This window comes from Scyliorhinus torazame, chromosome 10, assembly GCF_047496885.1.
Source record: "Scyliorhinus torazame isolate Kashiwa2021f chromosome 10, sScyTor2.1, whole genome shotgun sequence".
NCBI lineage: Eukaryota > Metazoa > Chordata > Chondrichthyes > Carcharhiniformes > Scyliorhinidae > Scyliorhinus > Scyliorhinus torazame.
In genome coordinates this window covers 201389570-201416293 of record NC_092716.1, presented here as the reverse complement: position 1 = coordinate 201416293, position 26724 = coordinate 201389570, and the positions used below count along the sequence as shown (strand labels likewise).

At 47.1% G+C, this 26724-nt stretch overlaps 1 protein-coding gene across 1 annotated transcript in view; it reads left to right on the top strand.

Annotated features, from left to right (window-relative positions):
- Positions 1-26724, top strand: part of LOC140384502 (uncharacterized) — a 300342-nt gene that overhangs the window by 173508 nt on the left and 100110 nt on the right. Inside the window, exon 3 of the mRNA XM_072466259.1 lies at positions 2781-3038. Within this exon, the coding sequence (XP_072322360.1) occupies positions 2809-3038 (230 nt within the window). The 5' untranslated portion in view covers positions 2781-2808. The remainder of the gene's footprint in view (positions 1-2780; positions 3039-26724) is intronic.

Genomic DNA, 26724 nt, shown 5'->3' with positions numbered 1-26724 from the left:
ATATAAGTGGCTGAGGGAGCAGGGAGGCGAGCGGGTGGTGAAGATCAAGGAGAAATGGGAAGCAGAGTTGGGAATGGAGATCAATTGGGGAGTATGGAGTGAGGCACTGTGAAGGGTAAACGGGACCTCCTCTTGTGCAAGGATGAGCCTGATACAGTTTAAGGTGGTGCACAGGGTGCATATGACTCGGGCGAGAATGAGTGGGTACTTTCAGGGGGTAGCAGATAAGTGTGAGAGGTGTGGGCGGGGGCCAGCGAATCATACGCACATGTTTTGGGGTTGTGAAAAATTGGAAAGATTCTGGGCGGGAGTGTTCGCGGTCATAGCCAGGATAGTGGAGGAGGGACTGGACCCAGACCCTTTGGTGGCAATATCTGGGGTTTCAGAGAAGCCGGAGCTCATGGAGAGGAGGAAGGCCGATGTCTTGGCCTTCGCCTCTCTGATTGCACGGCGACGAATTTTGCTGGAGTGGCGGTCGGCATCGCCACCGGGGGTAGCAGCATGGTTGGGTGACCTGTATGACTTCCTGCGGTTAGAGAAGATAAAGTATGAGTTAAGGGGCTCAGCAGGGGAGTTTGAGAAAAGGTGGGGGATGTTTGTGACCGTTGGGGGGGGGGGGATGATGATGGGGAGGGGGGGTCGGGAGAGAAGAAAAATCTGTACAAACTGTATAGTTGATTGTTAGGAAGAATGTTTCCCGGGGTGTTTATTTGCTGTAACCAACTTTGATACAAGTTTGAATAAAATGCATTAAAAAAAAAAGTAATTTTCTACAAGCAGCAAGGTGATGTATTGAATGACGGGTAAATATTGGTCATGACTCCAGGGAGAATTCCCCAGCTCATCTTCAGAATTGTGTGCTGGCTTCCTTTATATCCACCTGAAAAGCCAGGCAGCTCAGCATCTCCTCTGGAGACCATGGGTAGGATTCGCCATTGCCCGATGCCGATTTCATAATCGGCGATCGGGCAGAGAATCTCTTTTGACGGCAAAATTGGGGCGGTGCCTGTTTTTGGATGTTCTGCCTCCTCCAAACGGCATCATCGGCGAGTTTGCTGCACGTTGTTGGGACCGCCTCAGGACGTCCCCTGATGCTCCGCCCCTGATGGGTCGACTTCCCGACGGCGCGGGACACCTGTGCTCTGAATTTTTGTCAACCTCGTGTGGTGGTTACGGACTGTGTCAACGCTGCCACAGTCGGGGGGGGGGGGGGAAGCCATTCTGCTGGCCAGGTGGGCTTCGGTGGGGGCTGGGGGACTGGTGGGGGTGGTCCGGGGATGGCGAGGGGGGTTACAGGTCGGGTCCGCGCGGTGCCGGCGTCAAATTATACGGCGCGACCACTGCAGGCCGTCGGCGTGCACATGCGCAGCCACGGACCCGTCCATTCTCTGGCCGGTATTGTGGCGGGAGCCGGGGGTTTTACCCGGCGCTGTTGCTAGACCCTCCCCAGTCCCAGAATCAGTGAGGTTTTGTCGCCGATTTTGGCGTCGTAAAATGCCATTGTTCCCACGCCGCTGTCGGCACTTAGCCACAAATCCAGCCCCATAGCTCTGGCAGTGCAGTATTCCATCATCACTGCACTAGCAACCTAAATTTTCATTCCATTGTGAAATGGATCTTGAACCCATAAACCTATGACTCGGAAGTGAGAGTGCTGTCAACTGATCCACAACTGACACTTCAATGTTGCTTGTTTTTCGCCAACTTAGAACTTTCATTTCTGAAGAATATAAGCTCCCGCTTTCTCACATTAGATAGATATGGATAAATATGTTTTATATATATAATATAGATATGTAGAACACATAAACGCAGATATAATTTTTTTTTACAGCAATAGCTATCTCTATCTTGATCTATGAAGTAATATTAAGTGCTTCAGAGCTTATGGGTTTACTGCAGTTTGTGTGTAGGTTTGTTTGCCGCTGGTGCATTCTGTGCGCTAGTTGATGTGCTGTTCTACTAAATGGTTTGCTAGGTCAGGGAGTAGCAATAGCGAGCTTCAGGGATTATAGGAGCCCTGTTGCTACCTTTAGCTGTGATTATTCCCAGAAGTCTTGAATCAGGGTCAAAGGTCACGGTTGCTGTGGCCTGTGGGCTCATTGCTCTTTGAGGCAGTGACTACTGTGACTTGAATTGGGGCTATGTCGTAGCACTGAACTGCAAAATGGCTAGTGGGCATCTCCTTACGATACTTTATGGCCTGTGTGAGTGTGGATTCGCTGAAGTATTATACCTTTCAGCACAGATGGCCTTTTCTTGGTTCATGATCTCCTTGAGAAAAACTAAAAATTAGAAAGAAAAAAATGCACCTCTCACAACCTCAGGATGTCCCAAAGCACTTTACAGACAATGTAGTACTTTTGAAGTGTAGATTGTTGTCATGTAGGAGTACAGTCAATGAATGCACAAGGTCCCACAAACCTCAATTATATAAATAACCAGAGGATCTGTTTTGGGTGTTGGTTAAGGGGTCAATTTGGTCAGATCACTGGGAAAACGCCTCTCTTTGAAACATGCTGTGGATCTTTTATGTTTACTTAAGAGGACATCAGTGCCTCGGTTTAATATCTTATTTGAAAGACATACCGAAACATGTAACATGTTACCCTGGATTACAAACTGAAATCTCTGGGGTGGGTGTTAAACCTCTGACCATCTGTTTCAGAGGGCTGCCGACTGAGTCAAGGCTGACACTTTTTTAAAGCAAAATGCAGATGACAGAAAAGAGTAATGGTTGATAAATTTTCATCCGAATAATGGACATCTTAATTTCTCAGATTGCCCTGCTGCCTTAGGAGACAGACCATGAGACTGCTGGTACACCTCAGCATGCTACGTCCCTTTGCCACTGTTGTGAAATATTATTCTGCCACATCTCAAGCCTCAGACTTCGAGAACACTTACCAGCTTCAAGAGGCCTACCCTTACTTTCTGCCAATTCAGACCCGTTGGCAAGACAACGATCAGTATGGCCATGTGAATAACATAGTGTATCACGGCTACTTTGACACTTTAATCAACCATTATCTTATCAGGTAAGGAATCCCTGCTATTTACACTTATCTCCATCTAATGATGCTGAAGTAAAGGTTTTAATGTGACAAAAAAATAAAAGCTTTACAGTACATAGAAGGGTTAATCCTTTTGAACAGTTTATCTCTTATCAGTTGTAATTAAATGTGTTTATAATAAATTATTTGGTGTAATTAATGTAAAATCTTCTTGCTTGTACTGTTATTAGAACCAGATGCTGAAGGATCAACAATATTACAACATGGCGATACTGCCGTGCCAGCTGTCTAACTGTAATTACTTTAATCTCAGCTTGTTATCTAATTATCACCTTTGTAAAGGGAATACTACCCTCTTAATGCATGCTGCTGTTTCAGATGATGATGAAGAGTTTAAAACAGCTGTCAGAAAGCTGGGCCTGTCTGGATTAGGAGGAGGTACTGCAAAGGCCTAGCTCAGGCCTAACCTGCTTCCCACAGGCCCCAGGTTCAAGCCACATAGTTCCCTGTGGTGAATAATGGAAGCAATGTGTTGCAAAAATCATAGACCTTTGGAGTTGACAGACTTTGGAGCCACTGGTAGAATCTATCCTTAACATGAACTCGCCTTATCACTGCCCTCTTGTCTCTGACCTCCTTCATGTCTGTGTTGGGACTGAAAAGACCGAAAATGTTCCAAATCGATGGAATACCAAGGGTCAGGCACTTTCATAAATCAGCTGAGATGTGAAACAATTGCTCTTCAGTTTAATGAGAAGTCATTAACAAAACAAACATGTTCACTGTTGGACAAATGGATATTTTCTCCCCACAGCTAAACAATGGAAAGTGATATGAAAAGCTTGTTTGATACATCGGTGGAACACAAAATTAACCAAAAATCTGATTATTAGTGCTTTTTATTTCATAACTGACCATCACAGAACAATCATAACATTGGTTACAAATAAATAACATTCCATCTTTTGTGTTTAAACATTGAAAATATTCCATTAGGATATGACGAGAGCATCAGCAGTGGGACATTTGGTAGTTTGGAATTAATTGAATTAAATATAGGTTTACTTTAATGCAGTTTCATCATGTCATGCTGTAAACCCAGCAATCACCGGGCTCAAATTTATGCTATCTGTTGTTATGCCAGTAAATATTTGGAAGAAAAATACTGTCAGGGTCAGTTAACTTAGAGGGACTTTAGAATGCCTTCAATGGTCCAAATTGGAATGGCCATTTTGCACTTCAAGGCAGTAATCTTTTAGATCAGGGTTAATCGTGTCAACAATGGCAATTATAAAGGACTGGCCACAGGCCAATAAAATGTCCAGAAAATTAAGACAGGTTTTATTTTCCTGCTCATCTGGTGAGGTAAGTTGGTGTTGGGCATTGGAATGGCTTCCATTGCGGAACAAAATCCCAAGTCAGGTACAGAATGGTTCCTTGACTCTGCCATGGTGATGTGCCTGAGCCCATCAGAAGAGAGCAATTTGTGCAGGCAGCTGTCCATAGAAATCAGCAGCTGCCTCCACTCATGTATGATTTTAATGTGAGAGATGTCTGAAACTCGACTTACAGAGACTAAACCTGGTAGGAGCAGGTTTGAACAGTGTGGATTCATTTGGTAGCCCTTTGGGACATCTTTGGGAGAGGTTAGGTGCCTTTTGGGAGCGATCAGGTGCTCTTTGGGAGAGGAAAGGTGCTCTTTGGGGTTAAAAGTAGACATGAATGTGTGTAAACTCATTGGAACTGTGAAGTTCATTGGAACTTCAAACCAGAACCAGTTCATCTTGCTCTTCAAAGCAGTAACTGCTGCTTTCCTAAACAAGAATGAAAACAATGTTTCACAAAGCAGCTACCCAGGCGTGATACCTCTCACTTGACTTTCAATAATTTTCAGTTACAGATTACATAGGTCTGTCTCCAGGCAGCGTTAGTCTGATACGAAAAGAGAAAATGATGGAAAAACTCAGCAGGTTTGGTAGCTTAGGTTGAGAGAAAAAAAACAGAGTTAAATTTTCGAGGCTGTATGATTCTTCTTCAGCGCTTCCAGCACGCGCAGTATTTCGCTTTCATTTTAGTGTTTGTTAGATCATCATTTGCACTCCTCACCAGGACATTCTATTTTATCTTAAGTTAAAAGTGACATAGGGCGTGATTTAATCACCGCCTTGAGAATCTGGGCACATTGGTTAAATAGCGGGAAAGGCCAAAATCGAGATTCGCATCGGGAGCGAACTAGTTTGCTATCTAACTGACCCGCTGCCGATGGCGATTTCCAGATCACGCGCAAATATGGCGAAGATATTATTAACCCTTATTTGCCTTAATTTCCATCTCATTAGAGTGATTGAAGATGAATGCAACGGCCCCCTGGGAATTAACCGGCTCCCCAGTGAGAAATCACACGGGCGTCGTTCAGTACTCCTTTTTAAAAATGTGAAGCTGATGGAATGGCTGCTTAAGGGAGTTAAGGTGGAGCCATTTCCATTTTTCAGCATGCATCTGGAAAAAGCACACCGGAGCTTCTGGCCAAGTGCTCGGGGCAGGGGGGGGGGGTGGCTGTGGGCAGTGGGGCAGTGGAAACACCACCCCAGGAGGGTCGGGCTAGGTCAGGGGTTGAAGCCTTCCAGGTCGGGAATCGTCCCTGGGTTGGTCGGGGGGAGGGGGGGGGGGGGGGGTGCTGCGGCTGTGAGGGGCTTTTCGTCTGTGAGGCCTTTAAACCATCTTTAAGTATTGTGTATACCCATAACAGAAGCAACTACAGCTGCTGCCTGTCTGTCTTACCAAACATTTCCAGGACAGAGCCCTGCTCTTGGTTCCATGCTGAAGATCACTTTAACTCTCTTTGACTGTGAGCAGCCTCTAGCTTCACAGCTGAAAGCTATTGCTAATAAGAAATTGGCCTTGTTAGTCGCGAGAGCACTTCACAGCTGCAGGTTGTGTTTGCTGCTTGCTCCTGCTGGTGGCTGCAAATTCCTGGAGGCTGCTGTTACTGTTTCCTTCCTTTTCTGTGGCCGGAAAGAAGGATAATTGTTTCTAAGGTACCTGGGTCCTGGAGTAAGGAAAGGGAGGATGGGAAGATAACCTGCTGCCTGGGCTGGAGAAGGGGAAGGCGAGCACTTTCTCTCTTCTGGCATGCCCTGGGTCAGTGCAATTTTCCACTGTTGGGGAGTCTACTGCTGGGAGCTGCAGGAGGGAGAGAGTGAGGTAGATTTATCTGAATGAGCAATTTGTTGAAGACGTTGAAGAAATGCTTTTGCAGATTGCTGGTGATTTTATTGCGAGTGTTATGAGTGTTGCATGTCGACTAGCACGTCGCTGCGAGTCAAACACACTCGACATTGAGGCTGTTATACTGCACCTTGAACGTCAACGGAACATGTGGATATCAAGCTTTAGTTCCGATGAAATCAGGCTGTATATGAAGGCCTGTGCAACGGAGGCTCATGAACAGAGATTGATGTGTAAAATGACCGAATAGCAAGGATTCTTCATTTTGTTGAGGACATGCGAGGGGGATACAGTGTGTGCCTTTTTATACAAATGAACTGTTGTAGCTTTGTACTGATATTCTGTATTGTGTGTGCGGTACGGTGCCCTTTCTGCGTTGCTTAATGGTTAGTATGATTTTCTGGACTGTTAAGTAGTTTGATCTTCTGATCTTTTGTATTAAGGTACTGTTGACCATTTAATATACAAAATATTCTCAAGTGGCTTCTTGTGCGTACATGTGCCATGTCTAAGACGATGATTATTGCATCGCATTTCAATCAAACTTTGAAGCCTAAATGGTTTGTCTGAACGCAAGAACCGTCAGCGCCATAGAGGCAGCAGCCAAAATCAAACACTCAAGAGATGGGCTTCAGCACTGGGGATATCCTCGTGATCATAAGGTAAGTGGGTGGATCAGGGGAGGGACCTGAGCAAGGTCTCTCTAATGTTCCTGGAAGGGGTTTGGGGTCTAGGGGCTACTCTTGCTGTAGCCGTGGGTGAATGTGAGAGTGAGGTTTTCCAGCACAACTGGTTCACTGGATGGCACTCTGAGAGAAGCTGGGAAACGCGAGGGTGGGGGAGGCTTGGTGGAGGATTGAGGGGCCTGGGGTGGAAACCCTAACAGATTGTCGGTCTGTCTCCTCCAATTCCTGACGTCGGTCCCGCAGAGGCTGCCCTTGCGGTGCCAGTGGCAGCCCAGGCGACCAGACGCCAGAGAAGGTGGCAGCAGCATTGACGCAAGCTGGAGACAGCACCCCATGTGCAGGGGGCACCGCACACACTGAAGATCCGGCTGCTTATCAAGCCAAGGAGGAACCCTGAGGGGATGCCAGCAATGACCCAAGGTGTACAGGCATTGGAGGTCTTTCGAGGAGATGATGGCCAACATGCGCCACAGTAGACTCGGTCTCAACAAAGAGACAGTGCGGCATCTGTGCCAATCCCATGTGGACTGTGCATCCCGTGGAGGAGGAGGACACCAGCTCCCGTGGCTGTGAAGGCCATCGGAGCTCTGATCTTCTATGTAATCAGTTCATTCCAGGGCTTGAGCAGAGATTTGTGCGACATTTCCCAAGCTACAGCCCACAAGTGCATCCGTGAAGTCATGGATGCCCTGTTTGTCCAGGAATCAGAATATATCAACTTAGAGCTGGACCAGACCCACCAATTTGCCTGGGCTGCAAGAATGCCCCGGGTCTGGGGGCAAGATGGTATGTTGCCTTCCGTGCACCAAGGGTAAGAGGGAGTGCCCTTCATTAACAGGAAGACGTTCCACTCCCTGAATGTTCAACTCGTGTGTGACCACCACCTCTGGATCATGCACATATGTGCACACTTCCGAGGGACTGTGCACGACAGGTACATCCTGGGGCAGTTGGAGATCCTCAGCGTCTTCGAAGACCACCCCGGGATGATGGATTGGCTCTTGGGATAAGGGGTACCCGCTGTGGCCCTGGCTGGTGGCACCAGTGCGGAGGCCGGAGACCGAGGCAGAGACCCAATACACCGAGGCCCATGCTGCCAACTGTGCTGTCACTGAGCCCTGCAGTACACTCCCCAGTACATCACTTTGTGATGGTCTGCTGTGCTCTCCACAAACTGGAACAGCTGCAGGGCAACATGCTGGAGGAGGAGGGACATGCGGCCTGAAGAGGTGTAAAAGGCAGACCAGGAGGGGATAGAGGACGTGCCCGGGAAGGAGCCGCTGGAGGTTTGGAGGATGGGGGACAGGCGGCGGCAAGGATCCGAGGACCAGGGAGGCTCTCATCCTTGCCCAATTCTGATAGGACGAGGCTTTGTCTGTCAGCTCAACCCCTGCACCCCCTAATCTTAGGTGAATTGGCCATGCTAAATTACCCTTAGTGTCCAGAAAATTGCCCTTAGTGTTGGGTGAGGTTACTGGGTTATGGGGATAGGGTGGAGGTGTGGACCTTGGGTAGGGTGCTCTTTCCAAGAGCCGGTGCAGACTCGATGGGCCGAATGGCCTCCTTCTGCACTGTAAATTATATGAATCTCCCCTTCCCACCATTTCCCTTCTTCCCCTACCATTCACCGACCCTCCCACATCGGCCCACCTCCCTGACTACCCTGTTCCACCCTCCAAGAGTCAGTGCAACATCACCCCAGGGTGATAGGCCTGTGCTGGCATTGTCAGCGGGTCAATATACAAGGCAGGAGAGTGATGATAACCCGCTGTGAGGTTAGCTCTGGTGCTCCTCAGTTTATGCCAAAGTCTGACTCCTGAATTTCTGTTAACAGCGTGCTCACACCCATCCTCTGAACAGCGTCTGCAGCAGGGGTTTTTGATCCCAGGGGGTGGGGGGAAGGGGGAGACGGTGTGGGGCAGCGGAGGGCAACAGGGGTGGATGTGCAGGCAGACGCTCTGTGGAGATTAATGTGCCAGAGTCTTCACATGTATCAGGTTTAACTTTGATTGTGAACATTTGACATGTCCATTCCCCCGAACGACAGTGCCCCCCCCCTGCCCCCCCCTCCCGCAGTGCCCACTCAGCGATCCTCTCTCTTCTTGATCTTTCGTGGTCTATTGCTATGTCTAGGCGTATCCCCAGGACGCACATCAGAGGTGGAGGCAACCAGCTGCTTTCCGCACCTGTGGTCTTTGATGCCCTTGGCGGATGTGCTCTGGAGGGCATGGAGCCGATTTACCTGGTCAATGGTGTCGCTGTGCCACCCTGTTCTGCCTGCTGCCCTTGAGATGCATCGGTGTCATGAGGGAGCGATTCGGAAGAACTGGAGACCACTGTTGTTTCCTTGGTGGCAGGCCCCGGGTTGCCTTGCAGCACCTCTACCTCCCTGATGATGTTCATAGGGCCCTAGGGATCTCCATGGGGAAGAAGGGCAGCTGGAGTGAGCTCCAGAAGCCTCTGTGTCACCTGGCTCTGCCAGTTCTGGTGGCTCCCCATTGTCTGCACGGGGACGCCCATTGTCGAAGCCCTCAGTGATGCTCCACCGTGACTGGACTATGCTCTGCAGTGTCTCGGCAATGTCCACCTGCATCTGGGCCGTGTCCCTCATAAACTGGGACATGATGTTGAGGCCCTCAGCCATGGTCATCACAGACTGAGCCATGCCTTGGGCATCACCACTCAAGACGCCGATATTGTGCTCCAGGTTTTCCACTGCGGTTGCCACCCTAGCAGTGTTGATCTTGGTGCAATGTATTGTCAGCATCATCTCCTGTGCCTGTACCATTTGAGACTCCTCCAATCAGCTATGCATTTACTGGAATGTCGCTGACATCCCCTCCTGAATATCACGGCTATGTCCTACCAGCTGCATCAACTCTGGGATAACCTTGTCCAGAGGTTCGGCCTCTGACTGGGACCCAGCTGAGTGCTGGGATCCAGCATCCTCTGACTGCTGTCTCCCTTGGATGTTCCTGCCTGCACCTGAAGTGCATCAGCAACTGTGTGGTGTTCACCAGATTGTGCTCCAAAGGCCTGTCCACGAATGTCGCCCTCTGAGGTGTGTATCTCTGCGCTGGTGGTAGTTGGGGCTGATAGCTATGATGTGTCGATGGTGGTCTCCTCGGAGCTCTCCACCGAAATGGTTTCTTGGGTGACGGGGGGGGGGATGACTCCGGATGGCCCGGCTCCATCAGATGGAGATCTGCAAGACAATGGATATGTGGTCAGTGAGAGGGAAAGATCATTTTGTCCAACGTGAACAACTCACTTGAGACAGGTCATCTGGGTGAAGGCGCAGTGGATCCTCACCTCTGCAGCCCAGGCCAACCTCCCTGTTGGTGACTGCTCTCTCCTTGGTCAAAACCATGATTTCCAGGGCATGTTCCTCACAGGGGGCGACGAATCAAATCTCTGGTACTCCGCCCACCGCCTTGGCCCTTTCCTACTTATTATGGGCTATCTTCTCCTGCGGGACAAAGAGAGGGCATTGTGAGCCGAATGCTTGATGGGTCTGGAGAGGTCGATAGCAGATGACATATGTGGGGTCGTGCTGGTGGATGCCAGTGGGTTCTGAGGAGCAAGCATGAAGATCGGATGTGGGGAGGGTGTGAGGAGTCAGCCAGTGATTTGTTGGTGGAGGTCATTGATCTTTTTCCTACATTGGACAGCGGTCCTCTCGCACTAACAGCCGCCCTCCCAGGTGGTATTGGTGACCCTGCTGCAGGTCCTCCTATCCTCTCAGGTGAACAGGATGTCCCATCTCGCATCCACAGTATCGAGAAGCCTGGCCAGGTTGGCACCCCCAAAGTGTGAGCTTCCATGCTTGTGTGCTGACTGGAGTGAGTGGTGAGACAGTGTTGAAAAGCAGCTCCCCCTTGTTAGCAGCGAGATGCTGAAGCGCGAGTCTGGCAAATCAGACGGTGAGACAGCCAGTAATGGACCGTGATCTCGCCAACGTTGCCGTCATGAAACACCCCGCCAATCACGCTCAAAACGACACTTAGAAATGTTTCCGTTAAATCGTGGCCATATTAAAACACAACTGTCTTGTAAAGTCTCACATTTATAACCAACCCCCATTGCCTATTTACTTTTTTTAATGACCCTCCTTGAAACCCATCACTTTAACTAAACTTCTAATCACCTCACTTGACCTTTCACTTTTTGGTTTAGCATCCAATCTCAGGCCTCCATAAGGAAAGTTTGTTCACTGCGTAAATTCAAAAGGGTCTGATCTGGCAAGAGGAAATAGAGGAGGTTAAATGTTTTAGTCTAGAAACGACGTAGCTAAGTGGGGGAACAACCTTTCTGAATCAAAGCACGTAAATATCATTGATAAGGTAAACCCAGATTATCATTTTAAAGTACTCCGAGAAAACTGAACCAAAGAGCATAAATAGAAATTAGTGAGAAGTAATTTTTGAGCAGGTTCCACAAATAGCAATGAATGGCCAGGTAAATCTATTATTTCTCTTGATGACGGTTGAGAATAAATTCCCCCGCAGTAGCACCATGCCATCCTTTACGTCCACCCAAGAGGAAAATTAGAGACTGCGTTTAACATCTCACCTAAAGGCGACACCCTTGTAGCACTTCCTCAGTACTACACTGGATGTAAGCTCCTGAGATCCTGGGCGGGATTCTCCGCAACCGCGCCATGCCGCCCGATGCCAGCACGTGATTCTCCGAGGAGCTGAGAATCGGCGCCTGCGGCGCTGGTCGCGGGCCACTGTCCGGGGCCGGGCCGCCAATTCTCCGGCCTTGATGGACCGAGCGGCCGCGTGGAAACAGCAGAGTCCCGCCGGCGCCGTCCACACCTGCTCACAGCTGGCGGGAACTCTGCGCGCAGGGTCGGGGGGCGGCCTGTGGGGAGGGGGCTTCTTCACCGGGGGGGCCTCCGATGGGGTCTGGCCCGCAATCGGGGCCCACCGATCGGTGGGCCGGCCTCTCCAGCCCCTGCCCTATTTTGTTACGCGGCCGGCCCCTGAACCCCCGCTCCATGTTGCGTCGGGGCCGGCGCGTTGAGGAAGTCTCCCGCGCATGCGCGGGTTGGCGCGGCTCCCAGTTGGCGCCGGGAAGGGAGGCTGGAGCGGCGTGAACCGTTCCAGCGCCGTGCTGGCCCCCTGTGGTGGCCAGAATTGGTAGTGCCCGCGCCCGTTTTGTTCACGACGGCGTTCACGACAGTGCGGACACTCTGCCTCCATTTCGGAGAATCCCGCCCCCTGTAACCTTTCGATTCAGGGGTGATACTGAGCCAAGGCTGGCACCCCTTTGGTCTTGGATGCACACATTAGCAAAAAGCTCTAGAATGGAGATTATGTGCTGGAATGCCGCTGGTAGAATCTATGGGAATAGAAACATGAGCGATCAATTTCCAAATAAGAAATGCAGTCGTGTTTTCTTGCAAACTGACTGTGTCTTGCCTCTATTGCTGTAATGCATTTACTGTCAGGCTTTTACTCAGTGGCACAAAGCTGGCCTCAATGCATGTGAAGATGCATTGAAGCCTTTTTACTAATGAGACATTTATGCCTCTACTGGAAAATTTATTGTGCCTTGTACCTTTTTCAAATAAATTGTTACAGGCTGAAGTGAAAGTCAATCGGATTTTCAGGCTATTATTTTCCTGCAAATTCAGGGTTGAATGCACATCATTCTTAATTACTGCTGGGAATCTTTTTCCCATACAGTTGATGCAATAAATGCTTTTTACAACAAAAAAAAATAACTGTGGAGCACCGGGTAATTGTAGCTCATCTCTGAGCATATTTCATTTAAATTGGAACGGTACGAAGAGGTTTATTCCAGACTTGGTTTCTTAAGGACAGATGCAGGGGAAAGGGATAATAGACCCTGGCTGGAGGTGTAGCCATTCTCGTAATTGAATAAAGTAGAAATGTGAGGAAATTCGTGACCATTAATTTTTACAGCGTGTGAAAACCCATGCCAAAGGTCATGTGTCTTTCAAGCTGTGTTTCTCCTGTGGGGCTGCGATTTAATTCAGATCACCATTAACATGGGGGAATATACTCCACTGTTCCACGGAAATTAAATTACTTCAGGGGCGGGGATTCTAATGAACAAGCACTTAAATGATCTATGTCCAATCAGCCCAGTTGTCTCAGAAGAGTGGCCCAATAAATGTCTCTTCCTAACAATCATGGTCTGACAGCGCGTTATTGCCAGTTAGATTTGCGTTCACAATTATTCCATTTGGAGCTTTTCTTGTTCCAAAACTGTTTGAAGGACGTCCTTTGAGAATTGGATTGTTGCTGCTGCTCTCTCTCCTCTAGTGCCTCTTTTACACCCTGTTATACCATTTATAAACACTACTTACTGTACTACAAGGCACTAGCAGATCTGCCTTGATGTGGGATACAGAGGGAAGAATCATTTTGAGCCTTAAGGGATTTAGGGTTAGTGTGTAACTCAGCCAGGGATTTAAAGTTTTATACATGCTGTTTATTTCTTCATGTTTCGGTAATGAATTTCATCATTCCACCATTGGCGGCTGTGCTTCAGCTGCCATCGCCTTAAGGTCTGGAATGGTCAACAGTCCTAATATTGCCTTAGGTAACTTAGTGTCAAATCATTTCTGATAATAGCTCCTCTAACATGCCTTGGGATGTTAAATGATGTGAAATGTGCTACATAAATGTAGGTTCTTGTTGTACACCTGCAATTGGCTGAAATCACTCTGTAATTAACAGGTTGTGCTTACAGATGCAGAAATTTAGAGTATGATTGATCTGGATTACACTCCACTGCCTACACTTGTAATGCACGCTGCCTTTTACGCCATTGCTATATGGCTATTTGTGCCACACTTGACTTACTGCTTTCCAACCTTACTTGTTGCACTTTGGTTGAATCCTTCTTGTACTCGTAACCTGTGAGAGTCGTGTCTCTTGCCCAAGCATTGCAACTGCCACTTTCCACATTCTTAAAACATACTAAGATCTGATGGTCTGCCTCGATCCTGCCATGTCTTCGCTCCGATGCATAATATTGGTTATTTCCTGCCTTATTCCGTGCTTCAGAACAAACTCTCCTGAGTTCCTGACTGCGTCTCAGCATAGGTAAAAGTACATTAATCATACACATCTAGTCCTGGTGGGAACATGGCAATCGGACCTTAGAGGGAGCAAACAGTGAGATGCCCTGCAATAAATTTCCGAGCAGTGGGCTAAGAGCCCCATCTTGTCTGTGTAAAAGGTTTACTGCACTTACATTGCTACTGTATTAGCACACCAATTAACAGAGACAAGGGGTGGAATTTTGCCATTTTTTGGCAATCTCATCTCGGGTAGGAAAAGCGGAGGATAGCCTGCTGGCTACGCTGCTGGATTTACCCGCTGTACCTTTAGACACGTCTGCACGCTTCCCTTCCCACCCATGCAACCCCCCCCCCCCCACCCCCAGCCCCAAACCACAGAACTCTCTCCACCTCCTCACTGAACTCCCCGCCCATAATGGAACTCTCCCCTGGCACGTCCCTCATAGGAATCTGTGCCAATACCCACTGCCCGGTCACTTCCTTGCTGGCACTGCCCCCTACATTGCTCCCTGGCACTGCCTTGGAAGTGCCGGGCAATGCCCGGGCATGACCCTCTCCCCACTGGTGGCTTTGCTTACCTCTGCGCCTCCAGTGGATCCTACTCATCTAGTGCACCACATGGCGAACCTGTTGTAGTTCACACGCCGATGTGCATGACCAATTTAAGGTGGCATAAAGCTCTGATATCGAAATTGATGCAAATGGGAATCCTGACTTTAAAGGTCATTGACAGAGGGCAGGGTCAATCAATCAATGAAGTTCCGCTGGCTTAAAAGTTGTTTTTGGGACTCCCACTGAATTCTCTGTTGTTCCATCCCCTGGGGGAGTGACAGTTCTAAACTGTTTTTGCTGGAAACAGTTGTGAATCACAGCAACCACATCTCTAGTAAGTCTCTCCAGCTCAGCAAACTTAGGCTCTGCGTTGATGAGCTGGAATCTGATCTTCGGCGTGGCAATTCATCAGTGAGGAGAAAGGCTACCTGAATATTTAGTTCCAGGGGGCAGTCACGCCTCTTCGTCCAGGTATTTCAGGGATAGACTGTGGTCAGGGATAAAGAAGGATATGACAGTGAGTGAGGCAGGTTTGGGAATCCAGAAGATAGCAATGGGGGAGTCTCAACCCTTGCTGTTGACTGACAGGTTTGAAGTTCTTGCAGTTTGTGTGGACAAAACCAGAGAATGCAGGGTAGATGATCAAACTGACCATGGTGCAGGGAGTCGGTCAAATGTGGGGGGGGGCCTAAAATTAAATGTAGTCATGGTAGGCGACAGTTCAATTAGGGCTATTGAAACTTCTCTGCAATTGAGAGCATGAGTTCCGAAGGCTGTGTGGCATATTCGGTGCCAGTTTTAAGGACATCTTCTCGGGTCTGGAGGGAGCTTGGAGTTGGAGGAGTAGGATCCAGTTATGATGGTCCACCTGGGTATTAACAACATAGGTGAGACAAAGAACGAGGTACTGCTGAGGGAGTTTGAGGAGCAAGAGACTAAATTAGAAAGCTGAACCACAGGAGTAATAATCTCTGGATTATCAGTAAACTGCATAAGCAAACAAAATTTGAGATTTGAATGTGTGGTTCGAGGATTTGTGTGGGAGAAATGGAATTTTATTTCATGGGGCATTAGCACCATTACAGGGAATGAGGGAGGTGTATCATTTGGCCAGCCTTCGCCTGAACCAAGTGTTCTGATGAATAGGACATTGTTTACCATAGAGAGGGCTTGAAACTAAAACTAATTTCTGGGGAGGAGGTTTAAAGAGGGGAGATTTGGCAAGTTAAAGAGAAAGGACAAGGCAATAGTTCAAGGTTGTGATGAAGGTAACCATCACCAGAGTGTGACAGGTACCTCCGCGCCCCTGGCGTGGTCATCACAGCTGGTTTTGTTTTTGAAAACCAGGAGTGATTCGCGCCGGTGTGATGTCGCGTCGTCGGGGGTGGTGAAAGAAATGTCGTGGGCAGGCGCTTCAACATCAAGCCCAGCATAGAATCATAGAATTTACAGTGCAGAAGGCCATTCGGCACATCGAGTCTGCACCAGCCCTTGGAAATAGCTCCCTACGTTTTTTTTAATTTAGAGTACCCAATTCATTTTTTCCAATTAAGGGGCAATTTAGCATGTTCAGTCCACCTACACTGCACATTCTCTCTGTGTTGTGGGGGCGAAACCCACGCAAACACGGGGAGAATGTGCAAACTCCACACGGACAGTGACCCAGGGCCGGGAGCGGACCTCGGATCTTGGCGCCGTGTGTCCGGAGTGTGACAGGAAATGACATACATAAAAACGGTAAAGTGCATTAACAATTAAGGTCAGAGTAGAGAAAAATAATAAAATTACAGAACTAAAGGCTCTTTATTTGTACACACAAAGCATTCATAAAAAGCTGGATGAATTGATAATCCAAAAAGAAATAAACATGTATGATATGAAAGCAATTAAAGAGACGGGGGTGGGATCTAGCATCCCGTAATGGCCGCTAAATCTCATGAGTGTCCAAAATGGGGATGTGCAGCGGTGAACATCGAACATTACAGCGCAGTACAGGCCCTTCGGCCCTCGATGTTGCGCCGACCTGTGAAACCACTCTAAAGCCCAACTACACTATTCCCTTATCGTCCATATGTCTATCCAATGACCATTTGAATGCCCTTAGTGTTGGCGAGTCCACTACTGTTGCAGGCAGGGCATTCCACGCCCTTACTACTCTCTGACTAAAGAACCTACCTCTGACATCTGTCTTATATCTATCTCCCCTCAATTTAAAGCTATGTCCCCTCGTGCTAGAGATCTCAGTTTGAGATCTTCCCCGCCCCTGCCAGTGACATAATCAGGTTCACGCCCAGAAAGGGTGTGAACCTTATTTCTATACATTTTAATATATTAACATATAACATATAATTGGTGGCACGGTGGCACAGTGGTTAGCACTGCTGTCTCACAGCTCCAGGGTGCATGGTTCAATTCCGACCTTGGTGACTGTCTGTGTGGAGTTTGCACTTTCTCCCCGTGTCTGCATGGGTTTCCTCCAGGTTCTCCAGTTTCCTCCCACAGTCCAAAGATGTGCATGTTAGGTCGATTGGCCATGCTAAAGTGCCACTTAGTGTCCAAAAGGTTAGGTGGGGTTACTGGGTTACGGGGATAGGTGGAGGCTGGGCAGCACGGTTGCTCAGTGGTAAGCACTGTGGTCTCACGGCGCCAAGATCCCAGGTTCGATCCTGGCCCTGGGTCGCTGTCCGTGTAGAGTTTGCACATTCTCCCCGTGTTTGCGTGGGTTTCGCCCCCACAACACGGAGAGAATGGGCAGTTTAGGTGGATTGAACACGCTAAATTGCCCTTTAATTGGAAAAAATGAATTGGGGACTCTAAATTTAAAAATAAAAAGTAGGGAGCTATTTCCAAGGGCTGGTGCAGACTCGATGTGCCGAATGGCCTTTTGCACTGTAAATTCTATGATTCTATGCTGGGCTTGATGTTGAAGCGCCTGCCCACGACATTTCTTTCACCACCCCCGACGACGCGACATCACACCGGCGCAAATCACGCCTGGTTTTCAAAAACAAAACTACCTGTGGTGACCACGCCAGGATCGCGGAGGTGCCTGTAGCCCCTCGGGGTTGATGACATGCCTGGGTATTGTCCCCTGGGCCACTGGTTGGGAAGTTACCCACCTCCATTCAAGAGCGTTCCCCTTCAGCATCGGGCTTCCGATGTCCGTTGGGTGGGTGCGGGGAAGCCTTAAATTTGAGATTGGGTGTGTTTAAAAAGGATCTCAGATTTCCAGCTTTGCCGGTACCGTGGGGCCCTACACTTGCAGCTGGTTGTGTGATCTTCACCTGTGCTCTGAAATGACAGCGAGTGCTGTTAAATCAGGTGAGAAAAGGCAGCTGAGAAGCCAGCAAATTTCACATAGAGTTTCTCGTCTGGTCCAACACTTTGTGTAATTTTGGGAAGATTGCCCTGGACTTGAGAAATGCCCACGGTTGGGATCTGAATATTCACGGTTATTTGACATTTCAGAAGGATAGGACAAAAGATAAGAAGGTGAGGTGTCTCTGTTAATTAAGGATGAGATCAGTACAGTAGTGAGAAATTATCTTGCTCAGAGAATCAAAATATAAAATCAGTTTGGGTAGAGATAAGAAATAGCAAAAGAAATAGGTTACTGGTGGCCGGGACTGTCAGGCCTCCTAACAGTAGCTACATTGTAAGACAGAATACAAATCAAGAAATAATAGGGGATTGAAATAAAAAAGTTACTGGAATAATTGTGCAAGATTTTAATCTTCATATAGATTGGACAAATCAAATCAGCAAAGTTGCTTGAAGGATAAGTTTATAGACTGTAATCAGGACACTTTCTTAGAACAGTATTTTCTGGAACCAACCATGGAATAGACTATTTTATATCTGATAATGTTTAATGAGGCAGAATTAATTAATTACCTCATAATTAGGGATCTTCTAGGTAACAGGGATCATAACATATTAGAATTTCAAATTCAGTTTCAGGGTGAGAAATCTGGGTCTGAAACTACTTCTTTAACTTAAATAAAGGCAATAGCAAGGTTATGAGTCAAAGCTGAAAAGTGAATTTGGAAAATAGTTTAAAAATGTATACCGATAGATAAGCAGTGGCAGAAATTTAAAGAGATATTTCATAACTCTCAACAAAATTATATTACATTGAGAAATAGATCATAGAATTTACAGTGCAGAAGGAGGCCATTCAGCCCATCGAGTCTGCACCGGCTCTTGGAAAGAGCACCCTACCCAGGTCAACACCTCCACCCTATCCCCACAACCCAGTAACCCCACCCAACACTAAGGACAATTTTGGACACTAAGGGCAATTTATCATGGCCAATCCACCTAACCTGCACATCTTTGGACTGTGGGAGGAAACCGGAGCACCCGGAGGAAACCCACGCACACACGGGGAGGATGTGCAGACTCCGCACAGACAGCGACCCAAGCCGGAATTGAACCTGGGACCCTGGAGCTGTGAAGCAATTGTGCTATCCACAATGCTACCGTGCTGCTCTATAAAATAAAGATGCTGTGGCAAGAATGTACCATTCATGAATAACTAACGAAGTTAAGGATGGTATCAAATCGAAAGAAAATATGTAAAATGCTGCAAAGATTAGTGGTAGCCCAGACATTGGGAAAACCTTGGACACAACGATGACAAAAAGAAAAGAGGGAGGAATTGAAATATAAGGGAAAACTAACAAGAAATATAAAAACAGACAGTGAAAGTTTCTACATTATATAAAAAGGACAGAGTTGTTAAAATAAGCATTGTTCCTGAGAGGACGAGACTGGGGAATTGATAATAGGAGATAAGGAAATGGCAGAGACTTTGAACATGCATTTTGTATTTTGTATCTGTCTGTACAGTAGATGACACAGAAAACATCACAAAAGTACTGTAGTAGAAAATCAAAGGAAAAAAGGGAGGCAGGAACATAAAACAATCAGAATCACTGGAGAAAAAGTGGACTGAAGGCTAGCAAGTCCGCTGGACCTGATGATCTTTATCCTAGGGTCTTATAAGAAGTTTTCTACAGAGATAATGAATGCATTGTTTGTAATCTTCAAAAATTCCCCATATTCCAGAAAGGTCCCAGTAGGTAGGAAAACTGCAAGTGTAACATGACTGTTCAAGAAAGAAGGGAGACAGAAGCAGGAAATTATAGGACAGTGCGTCTAATATCTGACAATTTGGAAAATGCTAAAATTTGTTATCAATGAGCTCGTTGCAGGACACTTAGAAAATCATACTGCTAGCAGGCAGAGTCAACATAGTTTTTGTGAAAGGGAAATTATATTTGGCAAATTTATTAGTGCTTTTTGAGGATGCAAAGGACAGGGTAGATAAAGGGGTATGAGTTGATGTAGTGTATTTGGATTTCCAAAAGGCATTCAATAAGGTGCCACATAAACGGTGCCACATACTGCACAAGATAAGAACTCATGGTGTCTTGGCGATCTCTTAGCATGGAGAGAGGAATGGCGAACTAACAGGATACAGAGGGCTGAGATAAGTGCATCATTCTTAGGTTGGCGAACTGTAATTAGTGGAATAGTGCAAGGATCGGTGTTGGGCCTCAACTATTTATGATTTATATTAATGACGGATGAAGGAATAGGGTGTATTGCAGTCAAACGTTCTGATGATACAAAGATAGGTAGGAGAGAAAGTTGTAAGGAAGATATAAAGTATCTGCAAAGGGATAAAGATGGGTTAAGTGATTGGACAAAGAATTGGCGGATGGAGTATAATGACGGAAAATCTGTTTTGACTTGAAAAATAGAAAAGCAGGATATTGTTTAAATGGAGAGAGGCAGGCACAGCAAGTAATTAAAAAGGAAAGTGGAATGTTGGCCTTTATTGCAGAGATGATGGAGCATATAAGTAGGGAAGTCTAGCTATTGCTACACAAAGCTTTGGTGAGATTGCACATGGAGTACTGTGCACAGTTTTGACCTTTTTACTTAAGGTGGTATATACTATCATTGGAAGCAGTTCAGAGAAGGTTTACAAGACTGAGTCCTGGGATGAAGGGGCTGTCTTATGAGGAAAATTGGAGCAGGTTGAACCTAAACTCATTGGAGTTTGTAAGAATGAGAGGTGTTATGGGTCAGGGTTTAGAGAACCCCAAAGTGTACCATGAAGTTCACCTGACCCACAACTTTTATAGATTGTGGTATGGGGAGCACACGGCCCACTCTACAGGTGTGGTACAGCAGAAATGGAAAAGTACTTTTTTGAAGCAAAACAATGTTTATTCTCTGAACTCAAGTTAACCTTTTTAAAACATACAGTGAACATCTTAGCAACCATCAATTCAAATATAACCCCCAAAGAAAACAACACTAAGTAATTCTTACTTTCCTTTTAACATCCATAAGACTTAAAACACATTTTAACAGAAGCACATCAGGTTAAATTCGCAACTGTTATTAGTTTTAAATCACCAGGATCGATTTACAGTCTTTAAATTACAGAGAGAGACTCTAATACACCTTTTGGCTGTGACTGCAGCTATCCAGCTCTGAAAACGAAACTAAAACACACCCTGCAGACAACAGCCTAAAACGAAAGTAAAAGCTGACAGACAGCCCAGCTCCACCCACTCTCTGACATCACTGCAGTAATAAACACCCATTTCTTAAAGGTACTCTCACTACAGATATTTATATCCATAACCATTTATAACACCTATCTCTTAAAGGTACTCTCACATGACAGAGGTGATCTCATTGCAATATATATATTCTGAGGGTTCTTGACAGGGTAGATATTGAGGCGATGTTTCCTCTTGTGTGGGGGGGCGGGGGTATCTAGAGCTAAGGGGAAAATGCGGGAAAATATCAGCAGTTCTGGCAGCATCTGTACGGTGAGAAAAGAGGTAATGTTTCGAGTCCAGATGACCCTTTGTCAAAGCTAAGGAGCACAGTTTTAAAATAAGGGGTCTCGCATTTAAGATAGAGATGAGGAGAAATTTATTTTCTTGGTGGGTAGTTAGTGTTTGGAACTCTCACCCAAAGAGAGAAGTGGAGGTTGAGGCATGGAATGTGTTCAAGGCTAAGTTAGACAGACCTTTGATCGAAGCTAATCTGCATCCATCGCCCTGAAGACTGTATTTGGTGCTTATTGCTCACATAGCTGCCAAACAATCTATTGAAGAAAGAAGAGAATGAGGAACCCATAATTGATCTGCAGCCTAAAAGTTTCAAGTGGTTATACATTTGCCTGCTGGTGGACCTCATGAATTTACCCATAGATACAATTTGGATTTGCCTTTAAAGATCACTAGTCTTTAAAGGAAAAAACTGATGGGCCCTCAGGAGTTAACCCTTTGCACCATCAGCTCCTCACAGTGCTACATCCAAGGCTGTGCCTCAGCTTTCAGTGAGAGGGCTGGCAGTCCTAGTGCCTCAGAAACAAGGGTCAAGAGGTTAATGTCTCCCCAGAGCCACCAGCTCCTATATTAGTGGTCCCATTGGATTCCCCACCCCCTTCCCAACCTCACCGTCCAAATGTGAGCATCCGGGTGAGACCAGGAAATAGAAGACCCTCCTGAAAGAGCCTCAAGTGGTCTCATGCACATGGGTAGGAGGGCCAGAGATGCCCTCAACCCGCACAGTTCCAGGAGGTCCAGGATTAGGGACGACACTTGGGTGACCTTCTGGACATGGCCTGATCAATACGTCCAGGCGGCTCGCAAACCAACAAGTCAGGGAGCTGGTGATGGGGAGTCGCTCATTCAATGCAGGAGGGTAATAATGACCTGCAGTGAGGAAAGGGCTGTGATTCTCCTCAGAGATTCTGCGAGTGTCTGACTCCTGATGGCTGTTGGCAGCTTGCAGACTCTCTGTGGCTTGGGTCATTTTAGAGCAATGATCCGCGGAGTCAGTCTTCTCACCTGATGCTGTCTCCGGGGGCTGGGTGTTCAGTTCGAGGATTCCCTGTATCATCACTGAGTGCTGTCAATGAGAGGGAAACACAAGAATTGAGATTACATCATCGCATAAAGGGGATGGGGGTGAGGCTGTAAGTCCAAATGCATTCCTTTTTTTTTCAATTGAGGGGCAATTTAGCGTGGCCAATCCACCTACCCTGCACATCTTCGGTTGTGGGGGTGAGACCCACATAGACATGAAGAGAATGTGCAAACTCCACACAGACAGTGACCCGGGGCTGGGGTCAAACCTGGGTTCTTGGCGCCGTGAGGCAACAGCGCTAACCACTGCACCACTGTGCTGACCTCAAATGCATTCCTAACATTAGAAGTAACATTGCTGTCACCTATCAGAGGGGATGGGACAGCCTAAAAGTGGTTAGCAAAAGTGAGTTTTAATACATGGTGAGATGAAATAAATATAATCATCAGTGCTCTACATCCCTAAGTGCCTAACATCACCTGTGCCCACACCATGCACCGACTACAATTGTTTAACCCTTCTACCCTCACCGCTACATCTAGGCATCTCCCCAGGATCCACATCTGAGGTTGAGGTGGCTGCTGTCTGCCATGACCTGCTGCCTGAAATGACCTTGGCAGGCATCTTCTGCAGGCCCAGTACCTTGAGGGCCCCAACCTCATGGCAGGTAGTACAAGTGTTGTGGCGCCACACAATTCTAGCTGCTGGGCCGGAGGCATCTCAGTGTCTGGAAGGGGTCAGTCAGATGGACTGGACATTCCCATGGTCTCCTGCCAACCTGCGGGTAAATGGTTCCCCGCCTCTTTTCCAGAGCATCCAACATTTGTGTTAAGGCACCTCCATGAACCTTGGAGCTGGATTTCCTGCTGCCATCCTCTTGGCTGGACACATGAGCATGTTTGCAGCACCCGCTTGAATGAACTGCTCAGACCCCGGGCAGCCGATTCAGGCACATTGCGCCACATGCACGTATTCCTGTAAAAAATATTTGGGAAGATTGCTCTCTTTGAGTTTCGACAGGGTAGGTGCGGCTTCTCCTCTCTCAGGGTAGCGGATAGCCAGTTAAGACTGTGATGAGGACAAATTTCTGCTGTGATTCCAATGGGAAGTAAATGGGAATGTTGATCGAGATTATCGATTTTTGGAAATGAAGGGAATTAAGGGATTTGGGAAGTACTGGCAAATGGGCTTTGGATAAAGGTACTGATCAATTGACTGAATGGCAGAGCGGGTTCAAGGAGAAATCTGATCTACTCCTACTTCTTAAGATTTGTAGGTGGATTAACAGTTGGACAGGATGTTGATGTGGACAGTCCTCCCATGGCTGCCAATGATAGTGTTGAGTGGGGGGTAGGAGGGGAGGTACTCACGATCAATACCCTCCAGATGCAAGTCCCCTGCTAGATGTAACCCTTGGTTCAAAGCTAGAACTCTGGGATTGGATTCTCCATTTCAGGGACAACGGGCGGGATTCTCCGCCCTGCAGTGCCTGCAGGATTCTCCGTTACGCCTGCTGGTCAATAGGGTTTTCCATTGTGGGGTAGCCCCACACCGTCGGGAAACCCCTAGGCGCCGGCATAATGGGGCATCATGCCGGCGGAGAATCCCGGCCACAGATTCACAACCCTGCAGGGGGCTAGCAGGGAGCCGTCGTGGAGCTTGCAGCTCCAGCTGCAGATACTTCCGGGTCAGAGGCCACGCATGCGCACGGCAGCGGCCTCCAGCGGACCTGGACCGCCGAAATAGTGCCCCCGATCGGCTGTGTGCCTGACACAGACCGCCCGCACAATAACGGCCCAGTCCCGTATGAGGCTCCCCCTGCCCTCCGATCGGCCCGCCCCCGACCATAGCTGAGACCATATTATAAATACATCGTAGGGACTTCGGCCAGTCGGGGGCGAAGAATAGCGGGGCGGGCCTCAAGCAATGGCCGCAGGTGGTGGTTACGCGGTGAGTACGCCGCTTTTCGGAGGCCGGAGAATCGAGGAACTGGCGCTGGTCCTGATTCCATGTGAAACTGGATTCTCCACCCCGGCGCCGGACACGATTTCGCCGTCGGATGCGGAGAATCCAGCTCCTGGTTTCCACTTGTCAGAATTGGGATTCAAACCTTAAACTTTCTGACTGTGAGGTAGTGGTTGCTGTCACTAATCTACCAAGACTGTCTTCTCAGCAAGCCTGCCTTTATTAAATGTTTCTATGTCATGGGCAAGTTATAATACCCTGACTTACGGAACTGGCTCTTTAAGGAACAATGTGTCCTGTTGCTCCCACTGAGGCACAAGATATGCCAAATCGATTGCGATGCATATATGAAGTGGATGCAACATGCATGACTCCTAATGTATAATGGATTGTCTTCAGGGCTCTGGATGCTGCTATTTTGCCCAGTAGCAACAAAAATAAATTATGCCACACCTGTGACAATACCATTACAACCATTTTTTAACTGCTTAAAGCATTTAAACAAACGTTCAATTCTAAAATTCTAATGCTCATGTTCAAATCCTCCAAGGTCTCACTCCTCCCTATCTCTGTAACCAGCTCCTGCCCTACAATGGTCCAGGATCATTGCACTCCCCCAACTCTAGTCTCTCATGCATCACCCACTCCCTTTATCCACCTTTGGCGGCTATGCCTTTAGTTGATAAGGCCTGCGCCCTGGGATTTGCTCCTGGAACCTTTCTACAACTTTCTCTTTTCTCCTCCCTCCTTAAAGCCTACATCTTTGACCAAGGTTTGGTCACTTTTCCTAATATCATCATCCATTTTTGTCTGATTATCCATCTGTGAAGTGCCTGGGGATGTTTTTCCTACATTTAAGGTGTTATAAATATAACTAGTCATTGGTAATACAGAACATGAGTATTGCTGAAAAAAAAGATACATTTTTTGTTGAAACTTTTCGTCTTGCACTCATCAGGACAGCTACCAGAAAACCCTTGTCAGGGCCACTAACAAATGTATACTGTATGCGAAGAAAGCGCTGATTGGTTGGCAAGTTGACTCTGATCATTCGAAGCATTGTCATGGACAGTGCACCAGTTGATAGTGACTGATAATTAACTGCCAAACATTGCTTGAAATTCAAACCAGCTAGCTTGACTCTGGTCAAGGCATTGCCTTGAGGAATTAATGAGCTAATAGCTGTCACTTATTTTGTTTTGCTGAAACAGGTGCAATGCATGTACATGTTCTTTATGCCTGCAAAGAACAGGGCCTTGTCAATTAATACATGTAGCTTCTAGTACATGCAGATGTGCCACTCTGTGAGCCCAACTGACAATCTTAAACTGGTTGTCAGCGTGATACATAGCACACTAAGGATTATTTCACAAATTTTCTCCAATTGTGGAATCATATCTAATGTGTTTTAAATTTTTCAAACATGGACTGGTTGAGTATGGCCTATACTTTGCCTGTTGTAAATGGCAGAAGGGACATTAAATATAAAAGTCAAGATTCCCCGTCAGTGAGACTGGAAAATCCCACCCAAAGTCACATTGTGCACAGAAGTCATGAAACCAAAGGTTTAAATGAAAGCAAAATACTGTGCATGTTGGAAATCTGAAATAAAATCATAACATGCTAGAAATACTCAGCAAGGAAGTGACATCTGTGGAGTGAAAGACCAAGTTAATATTTCAGGTGACCAGTGACCTTTCATTAGAACTGGAAATTGTTAGAGGTGTAGGATTTTATGCAAAGCAGAAAGAACAAAAGTGAAGGTCTGTGATATGGTGGAAGGCAGGAGAGATTAAATAATGTAAGGGAAGATGGTGCAAGGCAAATGAAGATGGTGATGGTATGAGTAAAGAAACAAAGGATGGGTCTGGGGTAGGTGTAAATGGAAAAAGCAGAATCTTCACAATTCAGATTGATGTCCAAAAGATTATGGGCAGTGGCTATGATCTGAAACTGTTGACTCAATGTTCAGTCTGGTGGGCTATAAAGTACCTAATCAAAAATGAGATGCTGTTCTGTGAGCAAAGAGCTTCACTGGAATAATGTGGAAAGCTGAGGACAGAGAGGTCAGAGTGAGTGTTTTTGCACAAAATGGTTTGCTTTCCCCTGTGTAAAGGAGGTCACATCCTCAGTATAAAATACACAATACTAAGAATTGTTTGGGACCTTGAACATTGGAAAGGGAGATGTTAAAAGTGCAGGTGTACCATCTCCTGTACTTGCATGGGAAGGAGCCATGGGTAGGAGAGGGCAGTTGGGAGTGATTCAGGAGTGGACCAAGGTATCAGGAGGGAACGGTGCTAATCAGGATTTTGAA